Below are 27,285 nucleotides of genomic sequence, written 5' to 3'. Positions count from 1 at the left end.
AAGAGGATTCTCTATTTTTCACGTTTGAAAGATTAAAATATTATTAGTGTAGAGAGTGGTAAATTAAATTCGAGTCACGGAGCGCAGATTTAAATTGAAACAGGCCAATTTAATTCCCTACAGATACCTGAAAATACATCATAATTCTAGTTAAAGCAGCCTGCTAATAAATTGGACATCTTGTAAAATTTCAACCAAGTCCTCAGGAATGTATAAAGAGCGTCTTCGTACAAATATACAAAAGAACCCCATTAAAAAGTCGTGTACAACGTCAAGGAGTGCCTAAGGAATGCAGAAAATTCAAAATTCCTCACCAACAAACACCCTAAAATAATGTGCGGGTAAATTTCTTAATTAAAAATCCTCATCCGTTTAATGGTAAGCGTTCTACGCAAATCCGACGCGTTATTAAATCAAAAACTTTATAAGTGAATTAAGTAAACAGAATCGCAGAAAAACAGCAATGGAATCTTTCAGAACTACATTTTAATGTCCGACAAACTTTGTAGACGGCATAATTTGATTTAGTTTTGCACGGCAGTCATGAACAAGTTTCATATTCCTCCGGGGGGGCATTACATGTCGACGCATGCAGCAGTTTAGAATGATCAGGAGCTTTATTAAATTTTTCTATTGCCCCGAAAAAATGATTTATTCCTATAATAACATTAACTTCTGGAATGTTTAGCATTTAAGCCCGCGAAATATTAATTTACAAGCCCCAATTCCCAATTTTTGCGGTCTCAATTTTATAACTAGTTTCCTCCCCCCATTTAATATCACCGGGTCACCACTGATTCGCGTTCTCCCCGTTTGATTAAACTGTTTTAGTCGTTCAAATACGACAGCAATTTCCCGTTATTAATCATAAAACATAACTCAAGTATTTTAAATGACGCGGAATTTAATATTTCTTTCGGGAGTCCCCTACACGCCAAATTATATATTTGGCACAGATTTAAATTTTTAATCTAAATTCCTTGGGACAACTTGAGAAATTATTCTTTTAATTAATTACCTTTTTTCATAATTGTAATGATTAAAAGCTCTTTTGGTGTATTTGTGTATTAAGGAATGGAATTTAGTCTAATTGAAAAAAGAGATTCTTCGCATTGGAGTAAAATAGCTTTGTGTCAGTAATTAAAAATGTCATAAACTCACTTTAGTGTCTGCTGTCATCGCAAATAGCTCTGGATGTTTCTGGAAAGTTTTTTCATTATCGTTCCAAAAACAAAATTCAATTAGATTCTCATCCAATGCGACGGATCGTTCTGAATGAAAATTCTACCTATTAATTAACTAAAAACAATTGATTGTACTCGAGTACAATAACTATTAAATTTTTGTCTAGTTATTTGTCAGTGATGCAAACAATAGTTTTAACAGGTATTCGTCCGGTAATTATGGTTATATTGTGGTATCATTAAGCGACGTGATGAAAAATTCTCTCGATTCATTAGAATTTGAAAGGATTCTTAAGAATTTCTTTATTTGATGTTACTTTTGTTATACGTTTCTTCAGATAAAGCATCTTAGTTTGTTTCACGAAATAACTTAATTTACATTCTTTATAAACTGTTTTTGAATAAAAATCTATTGACAAAATATTCCCTTTCCTCATTTATCAGAGTGCTTTTTTCTTTATACATTTTATTCAGTAAACATCATTAGAATATCACATTTATTGAAGCCATTTAATTTTAGTCGCACAATAGTGGAAAAGCAGTTGTTCGTATTTTATTGTGGAGTGGTTTGTAAATGTGGTCACGTAATAGGAATGGTAACTCTGTGTTTATACCCGAACGTTGTTCTCTGGCCTGTCATATTTTTGTGATTTCGTTACGCCAGAGCAAAGTTTGCCAATGTGGACTGACAGTTTTGGTATTAGTTGTATTTATTTCGTGTGTGTCGAACAAGTAACTGGGGTGGAACTGAATTTTCTACGTTTAAGATATGGCTGTTACCAATTTATGACAAAGCTTTACATTTATTTATTTTTTGGGAGACAGATGTTATTGAAGTCCATCATTTAAACTACTACAGGAAATTACAGGAAATGTTTATCAAACAAATTATATATATATTAATTTCTTTTTTCTAAATAGCATTTGGACATGTTGAAAATTAAAAAAAATATCATTTAAAAATGTAAAACTTGGCAAATTGGTATTGTTAGTTTCTATAAGAAAGAAACTGAAAATTATCAAACATTGAATAAGATTGGAACTTTCAGCAAATCAAGTTAATTATTCTTCATTCTGAAAGGGATTAATTTGATACAAGAAATAATATGTTTTTCATGAGTTAAGCACTCCAAATTCCCCTAAAAATGTATGAAATTAGTAAAGCCTAAATAATATATATATAAAAGGATTCAAGTATTCCCATTAAATAACCATGTATGAAATACCTAATCTCAAAAAACGATAATTTTGCGGAGATTAAATCGAGTATGGATGGAGTAATTTATGCGACGCATGTTCCGCGTGTCCCGTTCCACCGAACATTAACTTCGGATTGTTTTTAAAGCAAATTATCTTGTTGGCGTCGTCCCACCTCCGCCATAAATTCATCATTTTGATGCGGTTAATACACCGCGCGCACAAAACGGCCGTTTTAATTCGCAAACTTTGTTTCTTTCACATCGTAATTCTTTCGTGGGGCGCCGCTGCCTCGGGGCGGGTCTGTGTGAACGTTTTCGGGGATCGTGTGGGGGAGTCTGGACCACGGCACGGAGGAGTTTGCAGACGTTGTTAACTATGGATTTGCCTGATGATTTGTAGTGCACCCCCGTGAAATTGTCCAATTTATTATTCTGTCAAAATCATTTGCAAAATTATCCTTCCACTTTATAATACAGAATTTTACTTAATATTAGCAACTTGTTTACGTTTGGCTTGGTTTATACATAAAATTAAATACTTAGGAATTAATATTAATTTTAATGCCCCATCACATAATTTAATTGATTTTCCATTTGAAAAGCCATTAGCAGCCTCGTAAATTGAATATTTTCGGTCAGTCTCGACTCTTTTCATTTGGCAGAAGCTCTCGATACGAAACAGGAGGCAATAAAGTTGTGCACAAGTTATTAAATTTAAGTATCCGGCAGATCGAGTACGGGAGAGTATTTTTGTCCGGGGAATTCCCCAGGTGTACCTACACTCCACCATTCATCGATTTGATGGCCCTAATAAATTTTTATTGTTTAAATCGTTACAAACTTTGCCGAAAACGCTTCGGGAAATAATCGTTATTGCAAATGGTGACTTTTGCCGTTGAACTACACAAATAGGAGAAGAAAAACTATCATTTCTTTACGTAATGACCAAAATCACACGTAACTTACGTGTAACAGCAGCAATAGTTTGATGGAGGACGCCATAAATCATGCACCTATCCTGGATCAGACCGAAAAGGAAAAAAAGCGGCCGCATCGGGGCTGGTGGCCATTCGAGTGCGGGAGCCTGGAAAAAAATTGTCTCGTCGGTGTTGTAAGCGGGCTAGGAAGAATGCGACCGGAGCGACCGGAGCGACCGGAGCGACCGGAGCGCCCGGAGTTCGGCGGTCTTTCAGACGGAATAGGGTGAGTTGCGGCGGGTCGGCGGTACGTACTGCGAACCCAAAATGTACGGCGTCTGCCCCAATATCGGGAGGAGGGTGCGTTTTATTCAAACGTCGATAAACGTGTCGGAATAAAAATACATTTTATTAATGGATTAAATGTTTAGTGAATTTTCGGACAGGTTGATATTGTGTCAAACTCAAAATTACATTATCACCGATATGATTTTTACTAATTATAAATAAATTTCCAAACAAATGACAAAATTACAATAAAATTATGTAAACTTAAAACGTTTATAATTAATTACAATACCACAACATAGAGGGAATTAAAATAAATATTTTACAAAGTCCTAAACTAATTTACCGTAATATACATACATTATAACATGAATTCAAATTTCATATAACACTAAGCAATATTTGATGTTTACATTATCATTTAGCTATTAAAACCTTTTAAAATATTAAGTATTAAAGCATTTTTTATTAAATTTTTATTCATTATAATTTAATTAATTATAGTACATAATTATATTTTGTAAAATACCCTATGTTTAATATTGATCCTGATGATTGTTCATATTTTATACAATAAATATTAAATTAAAAATAAAACTTGATTTTAGATATTTACCACATTTTTATGTAAAATAGTAAATAGACACTGATTTCTTTTAAAGAATTTTTTTAAGTGATTTATTTTCTTTTTTGTGATATCTTTAGAAACATAATAATCACAAATGTAATTGAGTTGTTACATTTTCTAAAGAAATTTGTAAAATGTCACGTAAATCCCGAAAGAGAACAAGTCGTATATTTTATTTGCGTATCACGCAAGATTTTATGTTTTGGTATTTGCATCCCAAAATAGATTTTCTTCTAATTCAGCAGAGTGGAATATTGAATGTGTTGCGGGATTCGTGCACTATTTTCATTGCTGATGCCAATTTCTACTTTGTAATAAAACTACTTCCAAACTTCTTTATGTACTGCCACACATAAATCAATCGCTTTTATCGAAAAACTTTCTTTTACAACTGTCTTAATTAAATTCCTTTATTGATTATCGACGATACGTGTAAGATTAAACCGCCACACCACATTTAATCCGTTTTGAAAAGTTTTATCCGACTGAGAATATTAAGGTGTATATTCAGGAAGCAGGAAGTGTTGTAAAAGTTCCACCTGCACACCCAAAAGCGCTTAGATCGACGGACCGTTCGTAACAAAATCGTAACACACTTGACAAACGCTAAATATTCAATGCAGAATTACAAAGCAGGACCGATATTTTAGAGGGATGGGGTCCTATTGTGATTAAGCTGAAAAAAGTGGTTGGGGGATTGGACCCCATTTTTCACGTACTGACCTACCATCACAAATTGATGAAGCATGACTGGAAGCGTGCTTTTGACAGGGTTGAAGTCAACTCGGACTCCCATGCCATGCCGAAAATCACACTTCCAACGCACCAACACACTCTTTGTGTCCTCTGTGTGTGTTTAATACAATTTGTTTGAACCGTTTTGAAATGAGTTAGTGTTTGAGTGATTTAAGTGAGTGGACTTTGTTAGCGAAAGGTAATTTCGAAATTATTTATTTCCCTTTTCGCATTCGCCACGTTAAATTCACACACAAAACAGACAAACTCGTCGAGTCAAAAGCGGACGGAACTAACAAACATGTTAAGTCGGGAAATGACCGACACGTACTTAAAACATTTAACGGGTCGATGCTTCTCCATCCCAAACACACAAATATGCCGTCGATACAAAAACCACACGTCCGTCTGTCTTCTCGGTCGATCACCGACCAAAAGTGCACAATTAAATATTTAGCACTGCTGAAAGATCGGATTTGTGTCTACGCGTTGTTGTATGTCCAAATTATACCAAAGATACCAGCAAGGACGAATGGATCGACAGATCGAGAAATAGGCGACCCATAAATATTAAAAGAGGATATGAAAACGAAATCAATTATTGATGAATTGAAAATAAGCAAGTTCTAATTCTGTTAATTATGAAAGTATCTTTTTATTTCTATTTTTATGAAACCTGTAATTAATATTGAATGTCAGTCATTCATTGGTGTATTTGCGTTGCAGGTGTGATGGCTAGGGCCGGGATGGCATTAAGAAGGGGTCAGAATCAAGGAAATACAGAGTAAGTAGGACTAAATTTTACAACGAATCTATTTAGAAACTAAATCATCATTTGTCTACATGTAGCAGACATTTTTACGAATCCGGTTTCTTGAAACGAATTGAGTTACGTGATAAATAGAGGCCTGTCTGTTCCAAACAGTAATAACATTTGCGGAAACAACGTAATCAGTTTCAGATCATGAATATCTATCATTATTTAAGACCTCTCTGACATACGTTCCTGCGTCGCCAATTTGTAAACATCTGACAAATGTGATGTTTTGATCTCCTTATATTCGCCCATTAATATTCTTTACCTTCTTACCTTCCTATTCATAAACCATTAAAAGCAGACCTCTTTCAATAAATTACCGATAACTGTTTTAATTTCATCTATCCTAGGAACGAAAAGAGGCAATGTTTTTTTTGTTTATTTGCCCTCGTGTAAAGATGAAAGGTCCATAATGTATTCATATAAATGCAGTGCATGCAGACACGTCGAAAGGACCTGTTCCTCTTTTTGCAGATACAAAGCACCGTCCTCCCGTATGAATATAAAATTCGCACGTCTCCCAATGCTAATTAATCATTTAAATTTTTGTGTTCCCTTAACAAACTCTAATTAATACATTTGCATAGCCGTGTCGAATATTCAATTATTCGCACTTTGTGCCGGAATACTTTAATTGTACGACCCTCCAAGCATTACTTGTTGCGATTCGGATCGAAATGAAGAATTACCTGTTTAAAAAGAGCACTACTTTCTTACGTAGCGTAATAAGATTGGTTTTTTCGTTGAAAACTCATTTCCTGCTTTGAAACGCTCTTGACATTTATTCGTTTTTCAGTTCGCGGGCGACAACCTGAAATAGAACAAGACCAAATAAACGACCGTATCCGAAACACGAGCGGTAAACAACGTGTACGTTTCCCGGTTTTGATGTGTGACGATATTAAGTATTTAACGTAGAAATTGAAGGAATAAAACGCAGCATTAGACGCCGTAAAAATGGGTTGCATGCCATTTTGTTCGAGCGTTGGAAATCAAAATGGTCTGGCGCCAATTCAAAATCCGTTTATGGAAATGTAAAATGAATATTCGCTGCAACGCAGATAATCGCGAGATATGAATGTTTTTATGTTACATGTTCCGTTGGAAGATGTGTTCTCAATTCAAGTCTCCTATTGATGAATAAAACATGGCACACATGAATATTTTCTGATGGCTGTTCAACTTAATAGTGTCTATTCAGGAATGTAAATGAAACAACTCTTCTCATAAAACCTGTCAGTCATTATTTATTTAAAAAAATAATGTATCTCTTCTAATTTGAGTTAGTAATAATCATTCCACATTAAATTTCATTTATTATTATAAAGTCAACATTAAAATATAATTTATTAATTGATTAGCTGGTTTATTTTATGATTCCCAACAACTACTACTCATCTAAAAATAATATTATTGTATATAAAACAATCCAAAAAAGCTTTAGTCTGAGATACAATGCAAAATTCAATTATTTGTATTTAATTATGATTAATGCTTAATGAATGAGCTCTATTTAATCTCCGAAATTCAATACAACTTGATAAATACTGAACGAGGTGTATTTGAGGTGTTTCCTCATTCGCCCAAAACGTTCACGAATTACTGTTGTGAGCACCAATTAGGGCCGTTTTTAATAAACGATCCGTGCGAATTCCAAGTCGCCAAGGGCTGTCGACGCACAATGGATTTCGACGCGTGCCAAACGTCCTTGACTCCCCACGTGTGCGGCACCGCGACAGCTGATATTCACTACGAATTCATCCGGTCCCCTAAATATTCTGTTACTGAGTAATTGTCTGGCCCTGGGGGAAAAATTCTTACTCTGCTGTCGGTGTGTTAAATACTCTATTTACGAGGAGTGCAAATCATCAAATAATGTACATACATATTTCCAATTTCGCCATCTGCCAAATTCCAAATAAATGAAAATTAAATAATGCACACATCTGTTTTTTATAAAAGAATGGTAAAAATACATAAAGTCTCCCCATTTTAGTTAGATAAAAGCTTTTTATATTTTGTGACATGTCGCATCTATATTTTTAATTAAATAATATTAATATTGGTGAGTTAGTTTATGATTTGGAGACTGTAAATGGTGAAATTGAGAAATTTGTTGTGTAATGTTGGTGTCAAGTAAAGAAACACAGTGAACACAAAACCGATATGCCGTCAATGCGTCAATTCGTCGTGCAATAGAGAATATTGAAAGATCCATCGAGATATTTTATTGGTTGATTTGTACCTTATCTAACCCTATCTGGCGCAGCGACAAGATTGAGAATAAAACGTAAAAATGGGAATGGCATAAACGTCTAGACGGCGAAAAATAAATTACCTCTGGAAAATTGTGTTAACATAACTTCGTCCACAATTTACTATCCAGAACGAAAACTTTAAATGAGACCCGTTCTGTTTCGCTCTTTCGCGAATTATTCCTTAACGAGGATTCCTCAATGAAATTCACCAACTCCACCCCCACTTTTTCTTTTCATCCACTCCTGCTCTACGCATGTCTTTTAATTGTCATTTTATCAGACTTTAGACTAATCTCACAAACAGTGATTTATTTTTGGTCCGGGTCTTAACCGTATCCTTTATAAATATAATCGGGGTTACGTAACAACGTGTGCATAATCTAGTGTCTAATTCAGCCCCGTAAACAGCGACCGTGAGCTGTGAGCGGTGAGCGGCGAGTTGCTTTGTTTTAATCGCGTTCAGCTCCCTAAAACTCCGCCGGAATTAATAACAGTGACACGGGGACTCATGCCATTTCTGCCGTGAAAGTTACCAATTAAACTTTACTAGTTCGTGATAGTTGGCCCGCAAAATTTACATAAATAATTGCTTAAAATATCGCCGTCTCACGACTCCACGGGGTGACAAAGTTTAAATAATGATGAATTCATTTACTCCTAATTAGGACTGAAATGAAAGGCGACTCTTTCTACTTTTTAATATTCAATTTGCAGAACACTTTTCAAGAAATCATATACAACATTCTTTAATATTGTCATTTGGTAAAAATTTGACGTAGCTTCCCTGAGGTACATTTTACTTTTCTCATTCGATTACTCAGGTGTTACTTATTATCTTCCATGACTCCTTATACTATTATCGTTCGGCCACCAAATAGTAATAGGATTGACGAGAGATGGTGTCGCAGCTGAACGAATCCGGCACAGGCACAGACACAGACACAGACAGACAAATCCCCACGACCATCTGCGGATCCCGTACAAATCTGCGCAAATCCTTAGTTATTATTTGCATAAGTTCGCCCTCACTCTGTTTAAATACGGGACTGTATGAAAATTAGAGACAGGTCTCCGGCTTCGTTAATAATATTGTGCAAACTCGAATCTATGCAGATACACAGTACAAACTAAAGTTTGTGATGATAAGAGGGAGGTTCTGTTGAAAATATTATTTTACTGCTTGCTTAACTTGTAAAGTTTATTTGTTATTTTAACAGAGATTTACTCTAAGAAGTTACTTTATTAGTTTCACAATTCATTTTCAAAGGTTGTACAGATGTGAAAAGAATTGGAAATGTGTCCTTAAAGAAACTCGTTTTATTACAGGAAACATAATTCATAAAGTTTTTGGTGATATTTTACAGAAGATACAAAGCCTTGCTTATTATTCTGAATATAATAATAAATTATAATGTCCAATAAACTATAAAAAAGATTTAAAAATAATTATTGAAAATATGATTTATACATTAAAATTTATTCAAAAAATACTTGAATTAAATAAATAACAAATTTAAAACAAATTGTTATTATTATATTACACTTAAATTATTGTTTGCTTAAAATTTCCTTTGCAAAACTTCTGCCCCTCCAGCTGTAAAACGGAGGGCAAACGGAATAAATAGATCTAGGTAGTTGAGTTTTAGGTCAAATAACGTTAAATGATGTGAGACTAACCCAGTTTATTTCCTTGTTTGTAGCAATTTGTCCTGAATAAAAAGTATAAATCTTGGCGGATTTGAAAGTGACTTACCCTAGTGTTATTTTAAATTATAACTTCTCGGAGTTGTTTCAACAGATATGGACTATTTTAATGTGGAGTGCATAAATCTATTGGAAAGTGGGGGAGAGAGAGAGAGAGAGAGAGAGATGTCATAAACACATCATCCAATACGTTCTCTTCCCATAAATAAGTGGCTAATGCCATGAAAGACTGACGATCTGATTTTTGGCCGTGAGAAAAAATAAAATCAATACAATTGGTTGGTCATGCATTTAACATGGTGCCTTAATAAGATTTAAGGGTTGTAAATTGTTTCTCCCCTTGGTTTTTGCGCTCTAACGACAGTCTAAATCAATTTTATTACTTTCACTTAATTTGGATTTCATTTAATTTAATTAAATAATGGAAATAATAATTTTTGGTGTATATATTAAATATATCAATTCCCAGTTCAGTCTGGAATAATTAATTTTGAAATAAATTTCTTAAATATCAATTAAAAATTAATTTGAAAATCTAGCAGGATCAGATAATAAAATTTTCATTGTTAATTTACTACATAAAAGAGATAATAAAATTTACTCTATAAATTTCTAAATCCTTTGTGATACATAAATCATAAAATTTTATAAATTCATCTTTTATATTTCTAATAAATTATTAACGAATTTTTAATTAAGTTATTTCATGAGTGTGCCAAATATTTCTTATGGCTGATAGAGGCTGGAAGTGCTATCGTGTGATAGGACCATATTATAGGAATAAATTTATCGCAACACTTTATTTAATGTGACCAATTAGCGAAATTGGATGTCAGAAACTGTAACTTTAAACCTTTCGCAGACGTTCGTTGCCTTTTTATTGTTGCTGACACGCTAACGAAACTTTCATTGTAACGTCTTTTACACTTCCATTATGAATTAAGCAAATCGGTGTGAAAAATTAAAACGAAAACGTTGAATTAAAGTGAACGTTCGAAGGTTTCACCAACTAAAGTTTATGCTCATGCAAATTAGCAGGTTAATTTATATATTTTTTTAATATGGATTCGTGTATTCATTAAAAAGCTATTTGTATGTTAAATTAATGTGCATTCGGCAATTCTGCAAGTTCATCCTGGGAATCATTCCGAAAGGCCGTTTTACTTTCTAAGCCGTTAAAATAATTTCCCTAACGAGTGCACTTGAAACGCTCCCATTTAAACTAACACATCAGAGTTAAAATAGTGACTATTTTTAAAGACATTGTCTCGGCTTATCACATGTTCACATCCTCTCATTTTTTCTTGTTCGCTGCTGCTACTGCTACTTGGCGTTTTGTCTTCGTTGTCGTTTAGAAAAAAATCAGAAAGGAAGTAGCTCTCTGGGCCTCGGTGCAGATGCTTATTGTTTCCAATTCTTTTCTTAACAGAAATCTCTTTCCATTACAGCTTACACAAAAGCGGGACACTTTTCAATGGGAAAACTCGTGTGTTAAATTTCATACAGGCGGAATTTGATGTTTTTGCTCGTATGGATTTATGGTGGAGCAACGAAGACAGTCGACGTGGTGACAGAAAATTAATATCCAATATGTTTTAATAGAATATGAGATTGGGTGTTAAATATTTACCGTTGTCTCGGGGGAAACACGAGAGAATTGCATTGTATTTCTTTGGGGAATCAGGAATATAATAGAACAAGATTTCATATTAGAAATCCAGGCCTCGGATTTTCTGGAAAGAAATTCGGTCATTGACTGAAATAGGGTTTGTATCTTATTGGACTCTGTTGTCGTTCTTTATCTTAACTTGTGTTGTTGTCAATATATTTTTAGAGCACAGTTTCATAAAATGTTTTATTTTTAAGGATTAACATGTGATGAAATATTTGTTTGTTTCGGAGAATGTGTGTATATCTAAAACTGTTGAAATTGGAATTGTCAAATTAGAAAATACCGAATGTTTATTTTAATTAACACGTGGATTATTCAGGATGAATGAAATTTGAAAAATCCATGTGTCTATCAATTTGAATGACACGTACAGGAATGGAATTTGACCTACATTACACAGCCCTGCAGGAATCCAGGCCTGCACGTTCCGCTCTATATAGGTCAAATTGCGTAATCCACTTTATTTATTTACTATCGATCTATACTGTCCTATATAATTAAGCTTTTATTGCACACAGCTTTTGTTTGTAACAATTCGGATCGAATCTCTCGGTACCGCATTTAATTAGCCGTCGTGCTCGTTTGTTGTAAGATTGGTGACCATTGTGGATGTTCCAATCACATCCTGTTATTGAAACGATATCCTAAAACTAAATGACTTTTTGTCTACTTTTAAAAAATTAAATTCATTATATTTTAAATCAAATCAAATTTGGAAATGAGTAAAGAAGAGAATAATTTTTATAGCTTCTATCTAATTTATTTTAATTTAATTACTAATCAATAATACCATTTAATTACAACCAGAAATCTTTTTCAGGAAGTGTTCTATCAATAATAAGATTTATTTAAGACTTATTTTGAATCTGGAAAAGGAACTTTTTCTTGTTTTAATGGCTTATTGAATTCAATTGAATTTCATAGTTTCAAAGGAGAATTACAACATATAAACGAACATTCTATATATAAAAGAAAAGGAAAAGCTGAAACCCCCAAGAATCTTGTGTTTTCGTATAATGTAATATTTTGATATTAAACAGTTTACAAAATCACTTCTTGCCTGAATAGTTTTTCGTTTCAAATTATTCCCTCTAAGGTAGCAGACAATAAAATTATTCATCGGTATCGTTTAGAATGTAAATTGAAAAAAGCTTTTTTAATTACATTTCCTTTTGATTGATCGTTCTTATATTGTAAAGTTGCCCTCAATTGGACAGAGGAAACTGAAAAATAAAAGATCTTTTAACAAAAGTGTCGGCAGGAAATGAAATATGAGTCAGGTTTAAATTTTCATGAGATTAGACAGACCTTACATGAAAAGTTTACGAGATTCGTTTGACATGATACATCATAATAGTTTTGACATCATTAACAATTAATAATTTAATTCTGCCTGGTTTTTATAAAATTTAATAACTTTCGGCAATAGTTTAAACAAATTTGTTGAAAAATAGCAAATAGGCTTTGGAGAGCATTTAAAGAACAACATGTAGAATCACGAAAAGCAATGGAAAAAGGAAGTCTAAATTTCCCTAAAGTAATATATTTAATAAAAAAAGTATATGTGTAATATTGTTTAAGTTCGTTTCATTACATTTTACGGTACCGCAAATTGCAGATCGTAAATATAAAAGCAACTCGTTACTGCCTTTATTTTTGCTTTGTCGTGTTTATGTTGCGTGAGGATCGCTTGTCAAATTCAAATCTCACTAATAAAAACACAAATGAGTAATCAACACTGACAATAAATCAACTTTTACGACGTTATCAACATTATTAACTATTAACGACAAAGGATAGATTGATTTTCTTGTTATTAATTGTTACTTGTAATAATTTTATTAATAATTAATTTTATTCAGACTTCAGAACGAGCTGGATATTATTTTCATTAAATCTAAATTACAATGATGAAGGGAAATATGTGACAATTTATATATATATATATATATTTATCTAATGTAATTAAATTATTATTTAATTAATAATAAAAGCACATACATAACTAATTTAATGGAAATTCTATGTTGTCATCGACGGTATTTTCGGGTACATTCCATAAATATTTTACTTCCCAATAATCCACAATTTTAATTTAAAAATTAATACAATTATTTTATTATTATTGAAAAGTATCCACGTGAATAAAAGAAAATGGGAGTATCGAGGGTACGAAGATAAAATTCATTCAAAAAGGTGAAACATCTTTACGACTTTGTTTTATGACTTTTACCGAAATTCGTATGTGTATATGTATTATTCACACTTTCCTTTTCTCATTTTCATCTTCTGTTTATCTCCATTTTTCTCATAAGAAATGTTAACGAATAAAACATAGAAAATCATACGTTTAACTGAATTCTCAATGCATTGCTTGATGAGAAAAAAGATGAAGAGGAAAAGAATGTGACCGATATTTTGTAAATGCGAGTATCAATATGGAGTTTAGAGGGTGTAAAAATCGACGAGTGAACGACACTAGTGAGAGCGGCTGAAGGAGGCATTCATTGAGCTCGACAAGAAACCACTGAAATTCTGTTAATGCTACTGAACATAGGGTTGTTGCACTATAAGCTGCCACTTGGCAAAAAGAGGGAGCTGGGAGCTGCTTTTTAGTGATCCTCGATCTATGGCAAATATTGGTTCGTGTAGGCGTCACGCTGCGACGAATATTTAACTCCACCAAGATCATGATGTAAATAGCCACAATTTTATTGTGTATTAAAAGGACTGAACAAATGAAACTTTTGTATTCCCTCTAATAATATGGTTTATTTAAATCTATAAATACAAGAAAAGCATCTAAAAAATCGTTATTGTTAAAATGTACAGTTCAGATTGGTATCCATGCAAAAACATGCAGACAGAGGCTGAACTGCAGTAACTGACGCATACATTATCTAGTCGATTTTACCTATCTGCTGAAGTATCAAATTGCCCCGAACACCATCACCCGTCTGGAATTCCTAATATAATCGTCTTCTTGCAAAATTCTCCAAAGATTCAAGAATTGAACTGCACAATATTTCACATTTCACATTCATCAGGAAACGTTTCTAAAATGTATTTCCTAACTTCACTTATTACAAATTTTACGAGCCTATAAAAACTGGAACGTTTTGAAAGTACTTTTACTTAATATAATATTAATATTGATATTTCTGATGTGTTGGCAAATTTACGGCTTAAGTTTAAGATTAATAAAATTATCGTCTAATTTTCTGTATGTGACGTGATCTTCCCCAATAAAGTTTTCACATCACATATATTATTTAATTCCCCCAGATCAATAAAAAAGTAGACACCAAAATTGACAGCCCAATTATCACGAACATCCCCAACAACTGTGGATAATAAATGTGTTCGTTATTTTTAATCAACATTATTGATCCTTTGTATAAAATATCATTTTTAACCAAACACTATTTTATTGTTAGGCACAATTTAAATTTTCAGAGAATGATAATGGCCAGTTAGGAAACGTCCACTTTATCAATCTGGAAGTTATCGAACAATAATAATCGGGCGAATTTAATCGGATTTTGCGGAACACCTGACCAAAATTTATTCAATAAGATTTAGGAAAGACGACGGTCCAGAAGTCGAACGCGATTGGATGGTTCAAGTGCTTAAAATGCAGATAAGCACGCCAACAGACTTGACTTTCTATTAAGGACTAATTCCGTACACTGACCGTCATAAAAGGACTTTGTATTCGAAGCACGATCCTGACTATAACTAGTTTGCTACATTTCCCCCTCCTAAATTCGTTATTTTTATTTGTAAAATGAACATTTAGAAAACTCATCTTATTTATAACTCAATTATACCCTCCAACGGACTATTTAGTTTAGAGTTTTATTGGAATTAATAATGTTTTTACATTTCTTCTTAGTAAATTGAGTCCTACAATTATTTAAAAAATAATGTTTACTTAAACATCTGAAAGCTTTCCAGGTGCATTTTAAGTTGGAAAAAATGTTTTACATATTTATTCAGGGGCGCAATATTGACTAGCCAAAATTTCACGCAATCAATCAAAAAAGACCTAAAGCGTGTGGTAATATAGACGAGATTTATTAAATTTGAGTCGTATTTGCATAAAAATGTTGATACACTCGATGAGATGAGTGTCGGGACCGAAGTAGAGCGTTTCAAATGCTCCCCAGTATATGCTAATCATTTTCATATACTTTTCCACTCCCCTTAATATATAGGTTTATTGTATTTCAAGGTATTCCTGCTGCTTCCTGAATTTCAAACGCGATGAAACTCTTTATGTGTTTTTGGTTATTAAATTAAATTAAGGAATCCCTTCATTTCCACGTTTATTTTACATTGTAATTCACAAACGAAAAGATTTGATTGATATTGATTGTTGTTCTTAATCTCTTCCCTGGTCATTTAGCTAAAAATATCCGTGCGTCCAAACCTCAGGACTTCCATTTCATTTGTCCATTTAATTTTCCTTTTTTTACGTCCACTATAAAGTCAACAGCCGTGTTTTCGTCTGTTATTCGTTCTCCCCCGTCCGATTTACGATGGCCCCAGACGCGGGAGAAAGTCCTTCGGGGCTAAGAAATATTGATCGCAGGAATACACGAACTATCCGCGCTATATCGTTAGCAGGAGAATAATTAAGTAAAATCACTATCGATAAATTTCTGTTAAGGAGTATCCCCCGTCGTCAGCATACATTATTCATCCGGTTTTGGGTTGGATTCACTGACTTTCGCCTTTGCCTACCATTTAGCTGACTGCAGGACGTGGGGTACGTCTGAAATCTGTTCTAATATGGGAGTGGAGATGTTATAATTTTTCTTCTGACAGTTAGGCCATGTATTTAATTGTGATTCATGATGGTTCATTAAAAATAAATATTTTGTTACTCCCCATACATGTTTGGCAGCTTTTAAGTCTGTTTAAAGATATGTGTCACGGGTGCCCGATTGTTCTGATATTGCTAAATGAAGTCAAGATATTATGGTAATGTTCCTGCAGAGGCAACACGCCGTAGGCGGACCAAATCGTTTTTAAATGAGCAGAAAGTGTGATTCCAGTACAAATGGTTTCCTCAACTTTTTCCTCTCGCCATTCGGATCGACCTTATTTGAATATATGGCCATTGTTTCACTGTTCCTTTCGGATTTACATCGGTTAATTGTTTTTTACCTTTCTGGGTCGCGTTTTGCCATTTTGCAATCGCACACTTCATCTGATAACAATGGACGGACTGAGATGTAATTTAAAGATAATATTTATCGTTGTTTCCTCCAACATGACCCGTTACGAAACGAGTAAAGTAAATTGAACCACAATTGACTCAAAAACTGCTTAATTGGCATACATAAATGTAATTGATCGCATCTATATCTAATTGAGACAATTACAATAAATTAATTAAATCAAGTGGCTTTCATTACTATTAAATGCGTTTCATACGAGCAACTCGTTTTTCAGCATTCTTTTAGTGCACTCGTTGGATAAGGTACACCTACATGTATCAACCACGTAACTAATGTCACCGCATTTTACTTATGAGCTCCGAGAAAAGTTCAATAACTCGAATTCGAATGATTCGAAAATAAATTCCATCTTTTATAATTTTATATGAAATCATAACTTGGTTAACTCGCGTCACTATTGACCAATTCCCTTTTCCTGAGCTATTTTATTGGTCATTTTTATTCATTTCTGGATCGTAGACTACAAGATTTTATTGCCTCGGGGCAATTCGTACTCGTTAATCTCTCATTTTTATGTGATAACTCAGCCATTCCACCGTTTTACCATTTTAGCACATATTTGTCGCAGGATTAGCTCTTTCATCTCTCCCACATAAAAGATTACACATCATTTTTAACAGGCAATAAAACTCGCGTATTCACATCGTTGTTAAACATGCCAAGAGCAAATCCCATCATGTACTTGTCTTTATATTCAACTTTTCTATATCTCGTCGGCCAAACCCAAAAACTAATCTTCTTATTGAGAAATGTTTTACGACCGAAAATATCGAATCCTGTCAACGCGTTGCAATGATTTTCTTTCCACACACGCACACATTTTTCATTAATCTTCTCGTTTTTATATAAAAACAAGTCCTTCCTTTATAAATATTTATTGAAAGAATATATTGATCGGTAAAATTCCAACAATACTTAATAGTAATAATAATAATAATAATAATAATAATAGGAGTGAGGCAAAAAACATTTCTAATAATAATTATGTGGTGGATAATGGGTGTTTTATAATTAACATTCTAAGAACTCAATTTCGAGTGTTCCATTACATAAAAACACAGCACATAATTACAGTAATCATTTCGTTTCCATCGTATAATTGCAATATTGACCGTTCCATAAACGCCGATTAGTTCTTTTTCGTGTGATTAAATTTTTTAGCACAGATTAATGACCTCCCTCCTACATAGTGACAGAAATTCGATTTGTATTTTTGTTAAATCGATCAGAATGTAATTAACACATATTCTACATGAATAAACCGTGGGTTTGTGTATACTTTTTAAATACCGGTACGTTTACTTTGACCGCCGTTATTTTTACATACCTCAACACCCACTCACGAAATCAATAAACGTTACAACCAATTTACATTTGTTAGATGCTAATTACATATTTCTCTTTGCAGGTAAGCATCGAATCTCCAATTTGCGATAGTGAGTAACTAATAATTGACATTGCCATTGTTTCATACAATATTTTCTTTATTAGACTGTCCAAAATTTCAAATTAAAATCATTAAACAACAGGTAAAATTAACTGTTTCTTGAGACCTTAGAGAATAATTTAATTGCAGGTCAATGTTCAATCAATTCAATGATTATTATCAATAATTTACGGTATGTCTGAAACAATGTAACGTTTAATTGTGACATCATGTTTTGAAAACAACTAAATTTCCATAGACAATAAATTTTGAGCACGTATTACTTTTGTTAATCGCATCTAATTAAATTTTCAAAGAAATTGCAGCAAAATACATCAATAATCGTCAATCATATCACGAAGTTTATGTGTCAAAGCAAAGTGTTTAACGTTTAAGTATCTATAATTAAAAGCTGGAGTGCCACTTAATTTATATTTGGATTTTGCTGCGGTGCTGCGATGCTGCGATGCTGCGATGCTGCGGTTCTCTTCAAGCATCATATTTCTCAATATTATTTATGTTACATCATTAATCTGATTTAAAGTGCCGTAATAGAATAACAAAGCATTTAAAAGACAAAGTGCACACATAATTAGATAAAATAGTTTAATAATTTCTGCTCTGTGCAATTTATTTTGTCACATTAATACGGTAATTAAGTTGCGAAACATTTTAGAGTAAAATTCCTGCGCAGCCACAATTAATACATTAGTGAAATTGAAAAACAAAACTGTTGGAACATGCACTTCCCGCAGCCCAGTTTGTTAACTAAACAAACTGAAAACTGCGCCGACAATATTATTGTATTAGTTGGACAACGAGATTTTCATGCCTGGAAATCTCATTCAAACTCCCACTTTTCCACGTGATTATAATCTATTACAATGACGAACTTTTTTAAGCTTTATCATTTTCTCGTGCAACGAAATTGTCAGCGAAACTACCTAACTAACCAAACAAACTACTAATCACTTAATCTCTCTTTAGAATTATGGACAAAATGTCAGTTTGGTCGATTTGGCTTTTCTACAAAACATTAATAAAGAACGATGAAACATAAAAGAGAGAACAAATCTTTATTATATTAAGTTAAATTTATTTTATAGTGTTAAAAAGGGTCCGCACGTTATCATAAAGTATTCCGTAACGTGTCCCATATTTTTTGTAAACTGCGTCTGCATTCAACCCAGTTTCCACCCTTGATACTAAAGGAAAACTTAATTTATCATGTTGTACCATACAAAATGAAAATGTATGACGCTTTTTCTTAGGAAAATCAACAAGGGCTCCGCATTTGCCTAAGGTTTAAAAAAGGGGCACATCTGGTGCCCCATACACAAAACAGAACAGAAGTTTGTGCTCTATTCCTGATTTACGGCAGGAAAAAGTTCCCGAGTTACACAGGAATGAGCCGAAATGTTTTAAAATATCATCTTGTGCGGCGAATTAAAATATGAAAGTGCGACTTGATTCTAATCTACCTCTGAACGTCGAAAGTCTGCTTTTGATGGCTGAGAAAGGAAATTAAAGTTAATGTTAGTCGAAATATAAAGCGAACGAACCGAGGATAAAATTGAAACGTCTTGTTTTGATTGAGGCTTATTCACAAGATGATGTTTTATTCAGAAATTTAACCGACATTTTCAAACTTTATCAAATGTTAAATTCAATGCAACTAAGTACATTTGGTTTGAATTAATTATTTACTAAAGAATAAGCTTAGAGACTTTGAAATTATTTTAAACTATTTTGCAGCCTATTCCTTTGTTTTTATTTGAAAATTTGAAGGTAGAATTAATGTGTAAAGCAGCCGTTTGTCGGTGCCGCCGTGTTCTTGAGTGGTCTTTAAAACGTGGCTCATTCTGCGGGTTACGTGCCCGACGAAGTGAACCGTTTAAAATTTTACATTTGAATCTGGATAAAAGCAGGTTTCACCATTACGCCAAAGTACATTGTTGTGTAGTACGCGAAAATTACGCTGTTTTAGGTTAAAAACATTAACTCATACGTGCTGCATCAAGGACCTTTCTTTGCCAGTCACATCAAAGGATTCTGTATTGTAATGTTTCGATTGGAAACGTACAACAATTTTATATTAGGTCTTTGAACTGGGCCTGTTGCCCAAATTGGAACATTATTCGATAAAAAACAAATTATTTAGTTATCTATCATTCAAACAGTTTATTATTTTCGTCCGGAAGCTGCAACAAATTAACTTTTTTAGATAAAACACATTTAACCTATAAAATGAATACATAAAATGATTCTTTTGTCCTTCACAAAAGCTCGATCGTGAATATATTTCCCATCCAAAGAGATTTTTGCGTAATGTTGATGTGAATGCTTTGTTTTTCATCTCGAATGGCACATGTGACGAAAGTCATCAATCACACAGGAGTTTCGGCGATCATAATCCCATTGTTTCTATCTGCATTCCATCTAGTGAGAGAAACCTTTTTTCTTTACAAAATGGCAAAATGATATGTGTAATCATTACAAAGTAAGTGTACCATGGAAGAAGAATTACCAATATAAATTAATATTAATAGTTGTCGAAGTGAAAAGAAGAGTGAAAAGCTGTGTTCAGGAAGTGGCAACGTTCTGAAACAGCAACATCCCATATAGCACTAGAACCAGAAGAGTAAACAGTGTGGATGAAGTATAATAAGCCCATCAAAATTTGAAATTGTAGTTGTTATTGGCCATTACTGGCGTTATCCAGGTAATGATTGGCTTCCTCCGGTGCTTACGTGAAATATACTCTCCTTAAACACTGAATAGTATCGACACTAAAATCTATTCTCCACTAGGGCCTAGTTCCCCTTCTCGACAATAGATAACCACCCTCAGGACGGTATAATTTATAACAAGGTTTCCCGTTTCGAGGTACTATTTCTATTTCCCCCCACGAAACCCCTCAAAAATGGGCGCACACTTTGCCATTTTATATGCGATTAAACACGATGAGAACACGATACGCCATCCAATTTATTTTCTACAAATTAAATGTCAAAAAAGGATAGATAATATTATGGGATGCGACTTGGTTGAAAAATGTCCCTCTTTGTATTTGCATATAAAATAGAAAATCATAGTAGTGGCACAATGTGGGTGCATGTTGCACATGTGTATGAAAATGACGGAATATTGGAAACGTTTGGTAAACACTCAGATATTGCATCTGTAAACAGATGTGCTCTTCTAAAGAAACACCAGAACATATTTTAAATGCATTCTCATTCTCTACTTTCGTTTTATTAATGTGAATGTGCACTTGTGACATTTTAACCTAACATCAATTAACATGGAAATCATACTAAATTCATTTTATGTCGTAACAATTGGTAATTTAAATGAAAACATCAATTTAAATTTAATGCTTTTAACTATGACTTAGACTTTGTTTTCTTTGATAACAATATTAAAATTGAGATAAATATTAAATTTTATTCAACTTAACATAATTCTCTCGTGACATCTCTCCATTATTATATTGTTACAATTAATTTAAATAAAATAATTGGAAAAATTTTAAGAAGAACCAAAGTTAAATTTCTATTTAATCCTTTAGAAAAGAGTTAAGTTTGGAAATGAGCAGAAAGTGGAAATGTGCCTTTGACCATTCACAAAGCGAGGCGGATTTCGGAGTCGACAGCATGAAACTGAATAATTAGCGAATCCGTGTCAAAGTGCGCATTATCAGCACCACATTAATTAATCAAATTTGTGGGCGCGATTCTGTAACGTAATAACTATTCGTTTTACGGTATTATTATTAATTGGCGAAATTTCGACCAACAAACAGGCCCTGATTAATCGTTAATCTTTATTTAGTCAGTTATTATGCACACTCAAATTCATGTTTGTTTTTATTATCTCCATTCATTAAATATAAATACAATTTTATTAATATAATTCGTTCGTTATTTGTTGTTAACTGAATATTGGTTTAAAATATATTCTATAATCACTCATTGAATTCAGCTTCGTTTGGTTAGTTTAAACGTTCCATTGCTTCCAACTACTTGTTATTATGATTATTATTTTTAATTAAGCACCAATTTCAGTTTTAGTTTGTGGTGAAAATGAACTGTTTATTAAGCCATCGCTCCGAAATCATTGCTCGCATTAAACGAATCAAAACTTTGGCTCTAATTTGATAAAAGTTATCAAACAGTTCTCGAACTTTAATTAATCACACTCTGCCCAAAGAAACTTTAAACTCTTTTTAGTTTGTGATTTTCTCAGATAAATCAACACAAACATCAAAACTTAATTGTTCTCAACTTGTTGGGATACAATCAAGTTTCAGCCAATTTTATGAAGGGTATAAATATTTTGAGTGACGGTTTTTCCAACGAAAACTTTATTAAAATGGATTACACCAAATTTCCAGACAAAACTAATTAAAAAAAAAATATTATCGTGTAAGTTACTTAGTTTAAATTCCAATTTTATTGACAAGCTTCTCTAGCTAGGCTTGGTCTGGTTCAACGTTCTGCACCAACAACAAATTATTATGTGAAATAACAACAAAACAGAACTAAACAAACAACGATGCATGTTTCTAGTCCATTGGTTAACATTCGTGCTATTTAGATGGAGTAATAGGGATAACCGGAAGCTATGAAAAACGTTACGACAATGTATTTCTGATGCAGCAACATGATCCGATATATCCGCCCATGCGACGTATGACACCCATCTGAATTTATTTTATTTCTACCAAAAAAAACAAATTATTTTGGTTCCTGCAACTGCGTAAGTGGACGACGCTTTCAATTTCAGATACCCCCATGATAATAACTGTGACTGTGACTAGAGGTTTCTATAATAAAAGAAATTGTAACAGTGTCACATGTTGGAAGCGTGTATCATATTCCAGCAATGCAGGTATTCAATTTAAAAGTGAATTGCATAAATTTCTTTTCGAAATGGCCTGTTTAGAAAATACTGCAAATGCACTCTATTGAATTGCATTATTGCTTTTTGTGGTGAATAATGTTTTCCCATTTTACATCTATTTCTATTTGTTAAAATCGATGTGTTTCTATTTACCAACATTAACATTAACTAAAATTATTCAACTAATACAGAAAAAGGGTTTTGTGTTTGTTAAACAATGAAGTGATTCAAATAGTTAGTTAGTTGAACATTTCGTAAACATATTATAAAAGTTTCAAACTGTGTAATCTTTTGTGAAAGAGAATTAATCAGTTCATCAAGTTAACGTAAACTGTAATCATCAGTAAATCGATAATAAAAATATGTATAAAAATTATTTATTGGTAATTACTAATACTGTCTTGATCAATTTTTTCACTCTTTCAACGAAATCTGATATTACTAAAAGCACCGCGAAACATCTGTACCGTAATGTTTTTCCCTGCGATTTAGGACAATTAAGGTGTCCTTCGTGAGAGAGAGGGTTAAAGGTTATACACAGCCCTTTTGTCTTTAAGACAATCATAATTTATGGTAAATTAGTGAATTTTATGTTAATAACTAAGACAATTACTTACCCTCTATTACGAGCATAGAATTTTTTATGTAAATCTCATCTTATTAAAAAATAACTAAATATTGAAATATGACGTGCACCAATTTTAAACATGAATAAATAAATTGTTTTCAAACTAATGAAGAAATAATAACCACATTTGCAGTGTGCGTGTTTACAGCTTGTATTGAACATAAAACGTGCTATTTACTCAAAGAAATAGTCTAGCCTTTAAAATATGTACGTGATAAAACTGTTTGTTGAACTCGTAAACGTTTATTCGATACAATTTTCAGTAGTTACTAATCAAATAAATATATTTTTCACTCCTGAAATTCGTTGCTTATTAATCACTGGACAGCATGGAGACAATGGAAATGCGATACATCGTTATTTGTTAATATCAAACAAAACATGAGCGGCGTTAACGAAATATCCACCCCCGAACAAGTACGTACTTTGACTCAATTATTGACGAACGATTCTCGAATCATTAAACGGTCAGTTCAGTAAATATTTAACTAGACCGGCGGCGACCAGCATCGGAACACCTAAATCATATGAAATTCGTGTCGCAACAAGTACAATAAACTCGGCAAACAATGAAAACAATTGGAAGCCGCTTCACTATGCCAAGACAATGGAGATGCGATTTATGGGATACACTATTGCCGCATATTCTCACTGTACCCGATTCCAATGTCTCCAACTATGTTTTCAAACATCATTTCTTGCATAAATATGTCTCGAAATTTATTTTAGAAGTATCGGAAAAGCAGATTTGAGGGATTACGAAACCTCACACTGATGGAAACTTTTCCTTCCATTCTAAAAATAGGACCATCAATTTATCCTTATATTTAACTTCCTGCGGCATATCATATTATTGATGTGTATCCACAGGAGATGTATTCTCCTGAATATGGGATAAGGAGACTTTTTATGAGCATCTTAAGAAAAACGTCAATTTTATATTTGATGTTGAATTCCTAAGATAACTAACTAATCATATAAGTTTCATTTTCTTTTATTATTTGTTATTTGATTTTTTCTAAAAAATAATGAATTACTTAATTAAATATATAAAATGATAAATCTTAATTTAAGTCTAAGTTTAAAATTCCCCAGGATTGATTCTGGGCGCAGGGGAAAAGGAAGCTGTTAGCTAAAATAGGAAATGATCAGATTATTCGATTCACGAACCACACACACGTAAATCAAATCCTGTTGATATTTCGATTATACTGAATTGGAATATCTTAATACGAAATCCAACGGTTTCTCCGACGTTAAAAACAATAATTGAAAATCGAAATGTTATTTTAAGAAAATTACTCATTTTTTACTTTACTTATTTATTTCATTAAAATTCTTTACATTTAAATCAATCAAAAATAATATAAATATATATCTTTAATCAATAAATATACATATTATATTTGCCTATTCAGAATTGTATCTTGCTTCATTCAATTTACATACATACAATTCACCATATATATTTATTTATTTATCATTTATTTAAATTATCGTGAAAAGTGAATATTCATTCGAAGTGTATTTGATCAACAAAAGGAGAGTCCGCAAGAACGACTAATAACCATTCATCCATTCTGGTTTTGTTCGTTGCAGTTCGGACGTCTGATGGTCCTTGATAGATTTACTGGTCCTATCTCTCGACTAAATGGTTCGCAGCATACACTTTTTCTTCTTTGTGAGTGGAGCGGAGAAAACAGAAAAAACGGGAGAGAAAATTGCTCAAGTTCCAATGGGGGACTGCATTTTTATGCAAATTTTATTTGTCTCAGAATTAAGCGGCGCTGACAAGGACGTACGCAGGAACGATCCTTTCTGGAGTGGTTTTCCTATTTTTCTGTTATTCTCTGCATATGAATGGAACTCGTTCAGAAAACTATAAATAAAATTGATTATTTATTGCATTAAGAAATTTATTTTATGAAACCATATTAATTGAATAATTCATTAATTGAATTATTTTTTATGTTTTGTTACATAAATATATGCAAAACTTAGATCCATTTTTTACAGTTGCTATTTAAATTTTTTTAATTAATCAGTAAAGTATCTTTTAAAATAATATGAAAAATATGATTTTGACGTTTAATAAATGTTTAAACATCGTGAATGCGCAAACAAATTGTTTAATTACATCTACATCCAAAAGGCAATTCATTTTATGTTTTCAAATATCTTATCCTAATTCATTTGAATATTTTAATCAATTTTTCTGTTGCGCATTCGCCATTTTTGTAACTGTTGTTAAAAATGGCGGATGCGCCACCAATTCAATAATTAGTTGTTATTAAACAAATTCTAAGAATAAGTTGATTATATTAAAAGTAATTTATTTTATCCACTGTTCGATCTATTTTTAACAGGAACTATTTAAATTTTCTCAATTAATCAGTAAAATAACCATCAAAATACTATAAAAAACATGTTTTTGATGTTTAATAAATGTTTAAACATCGTGAATGCGCAAACAAATTGTTTAATTACATCTACATCCAAAAGGCAATTCATTTTATGTTTTCAAATATCTTATCCTAATTCATTTGAATATTTTAATCAATTTTTCTGTTGCGCATTCGCCATTTTTGTAACTGTTGTTAAAAATGGCGGATGCGCCACCAATTCAATAATTAGTTGTTATTAAACAAATTCTAAGAATAAGTTGATTATATTAAAAGTAATTTATTTTATCCACTGTTCGATCCATTTTTAACAGGAACTATTTAAATTTTCTCAATTAATCAGTAAAATAACCATCAAAATACTATAAAAAACATGTTTTTGATGTTTAATAAATGTTTAAACATCGTGAATACGCAAACAAATTGTTTAATTACATCTACATCCAAAAGGCAATTCATTTTATGTTTTCAAATATCTTATCCTAATTCAACTGAATATTTTAATCAAGTTTTTTGTTGCGCATTCGCCATTTTTGTATCTGTTGTAAAAATGGCGAATGCGCAATTAGTCCAATACATAATAGAAAAGACAGAATCAATCAAAAAATGTCGTTGCAATAAAAATAACTTATAATGTGTCTCCTGTAAAATTGTGGCGTCCTTTATGAATGAAGAAGTAATCCGGAGAGCAGGATCGAAAGTTGGCCTCGGCGCCCCATAAACTTTCCTTTATGGAAACTGGATAAGAAGCCGTCTTTCATAGCACCGTTAAATCTTTATGTTTCATTTTTCTCCAAGAAAAGTCTCAAGTAAATGGAAAAAATGTTTTTTAAAGTTTTTAATCTTCAGCAGGAGGATCGGGGACGCTCACCTGGTACGTGTTTCGAATTAAAATCCGGACAAAATGCTCCCGGATTTTTTGTCGGCGCACTATTTATTACGGAATACGGAAAACGCAATGAAATATTTATGAAACTAGAAATTGCAGTTTTTTCCCGACCCCGCTCGTGTATTGTGTATGAAATATTAACGGCCGTTATACGGGTTGTGTTAATTCCAAAGAAAATTGCCATTATGAATTGCGGCTCTGCGTGATGCCCTATTTCCACTTTTAACCAATCATTATTTCATCATTTATTCTACTTAAACTAAGTAACAGGAAATTATAAACAATTCTTGCTTTAAACTGTATCATTTTTAATAATTAGTGTTTAACATTAAGTCAAAACCAACAAATTTATCATAAAATCAATTTAATATTATTAATACATACGAA

General features: G+C 32.5%; 1 protein-coding gene across 4 annotated transcripts in view; it reads left to right on the top strand.

Moving 5' to 3' along the window:
- The window catches only part of LOC109594264 (uncharacterized), a 107,083-nt gene that overhangs the window by 64,883 nt on the left and 14,915 nt on the right, over positions 1 to 27,285 (top strand). For all 4 annotated transcript variants that reach the window (XM_049966887.1, XM_049966889.1, XM_049966886.1 and 1 more), the window contains one exon: positions 5,678 to 5,735. In XM_049966887.1, the coding sequence (XP_049822844.1) occupies positions 5,683 to 5,735 (53 nt within the window). In that variant the 5' untranslated portion in view covers positions 5,678 to 5,682. The remainder of the gene's footprint in view (positions 1 to 5,677; positions 5,736 to 27,285) is intronic.

This window comes from Aethina tumida, chromosome 4 (genome assembly GCF_024364675.1).
Source record: "Aethina tumida isolate Nest 87 chromosome 4, icAetTumi1.1, whole genome shotgun sequence".
NCBI classification, from domain to species: domain Eukaryota; kingdom Metazoa; phylum Arthropoda; class Insecta; order Coleoptera; family Nitidulidae; genus Aethina; species Aethina tumida.
The sequence above is the reverse complement of the archived record's forward strand: the minus strand, read 5'-3'. Positions and strand labels throughout refer to the sequence as shown.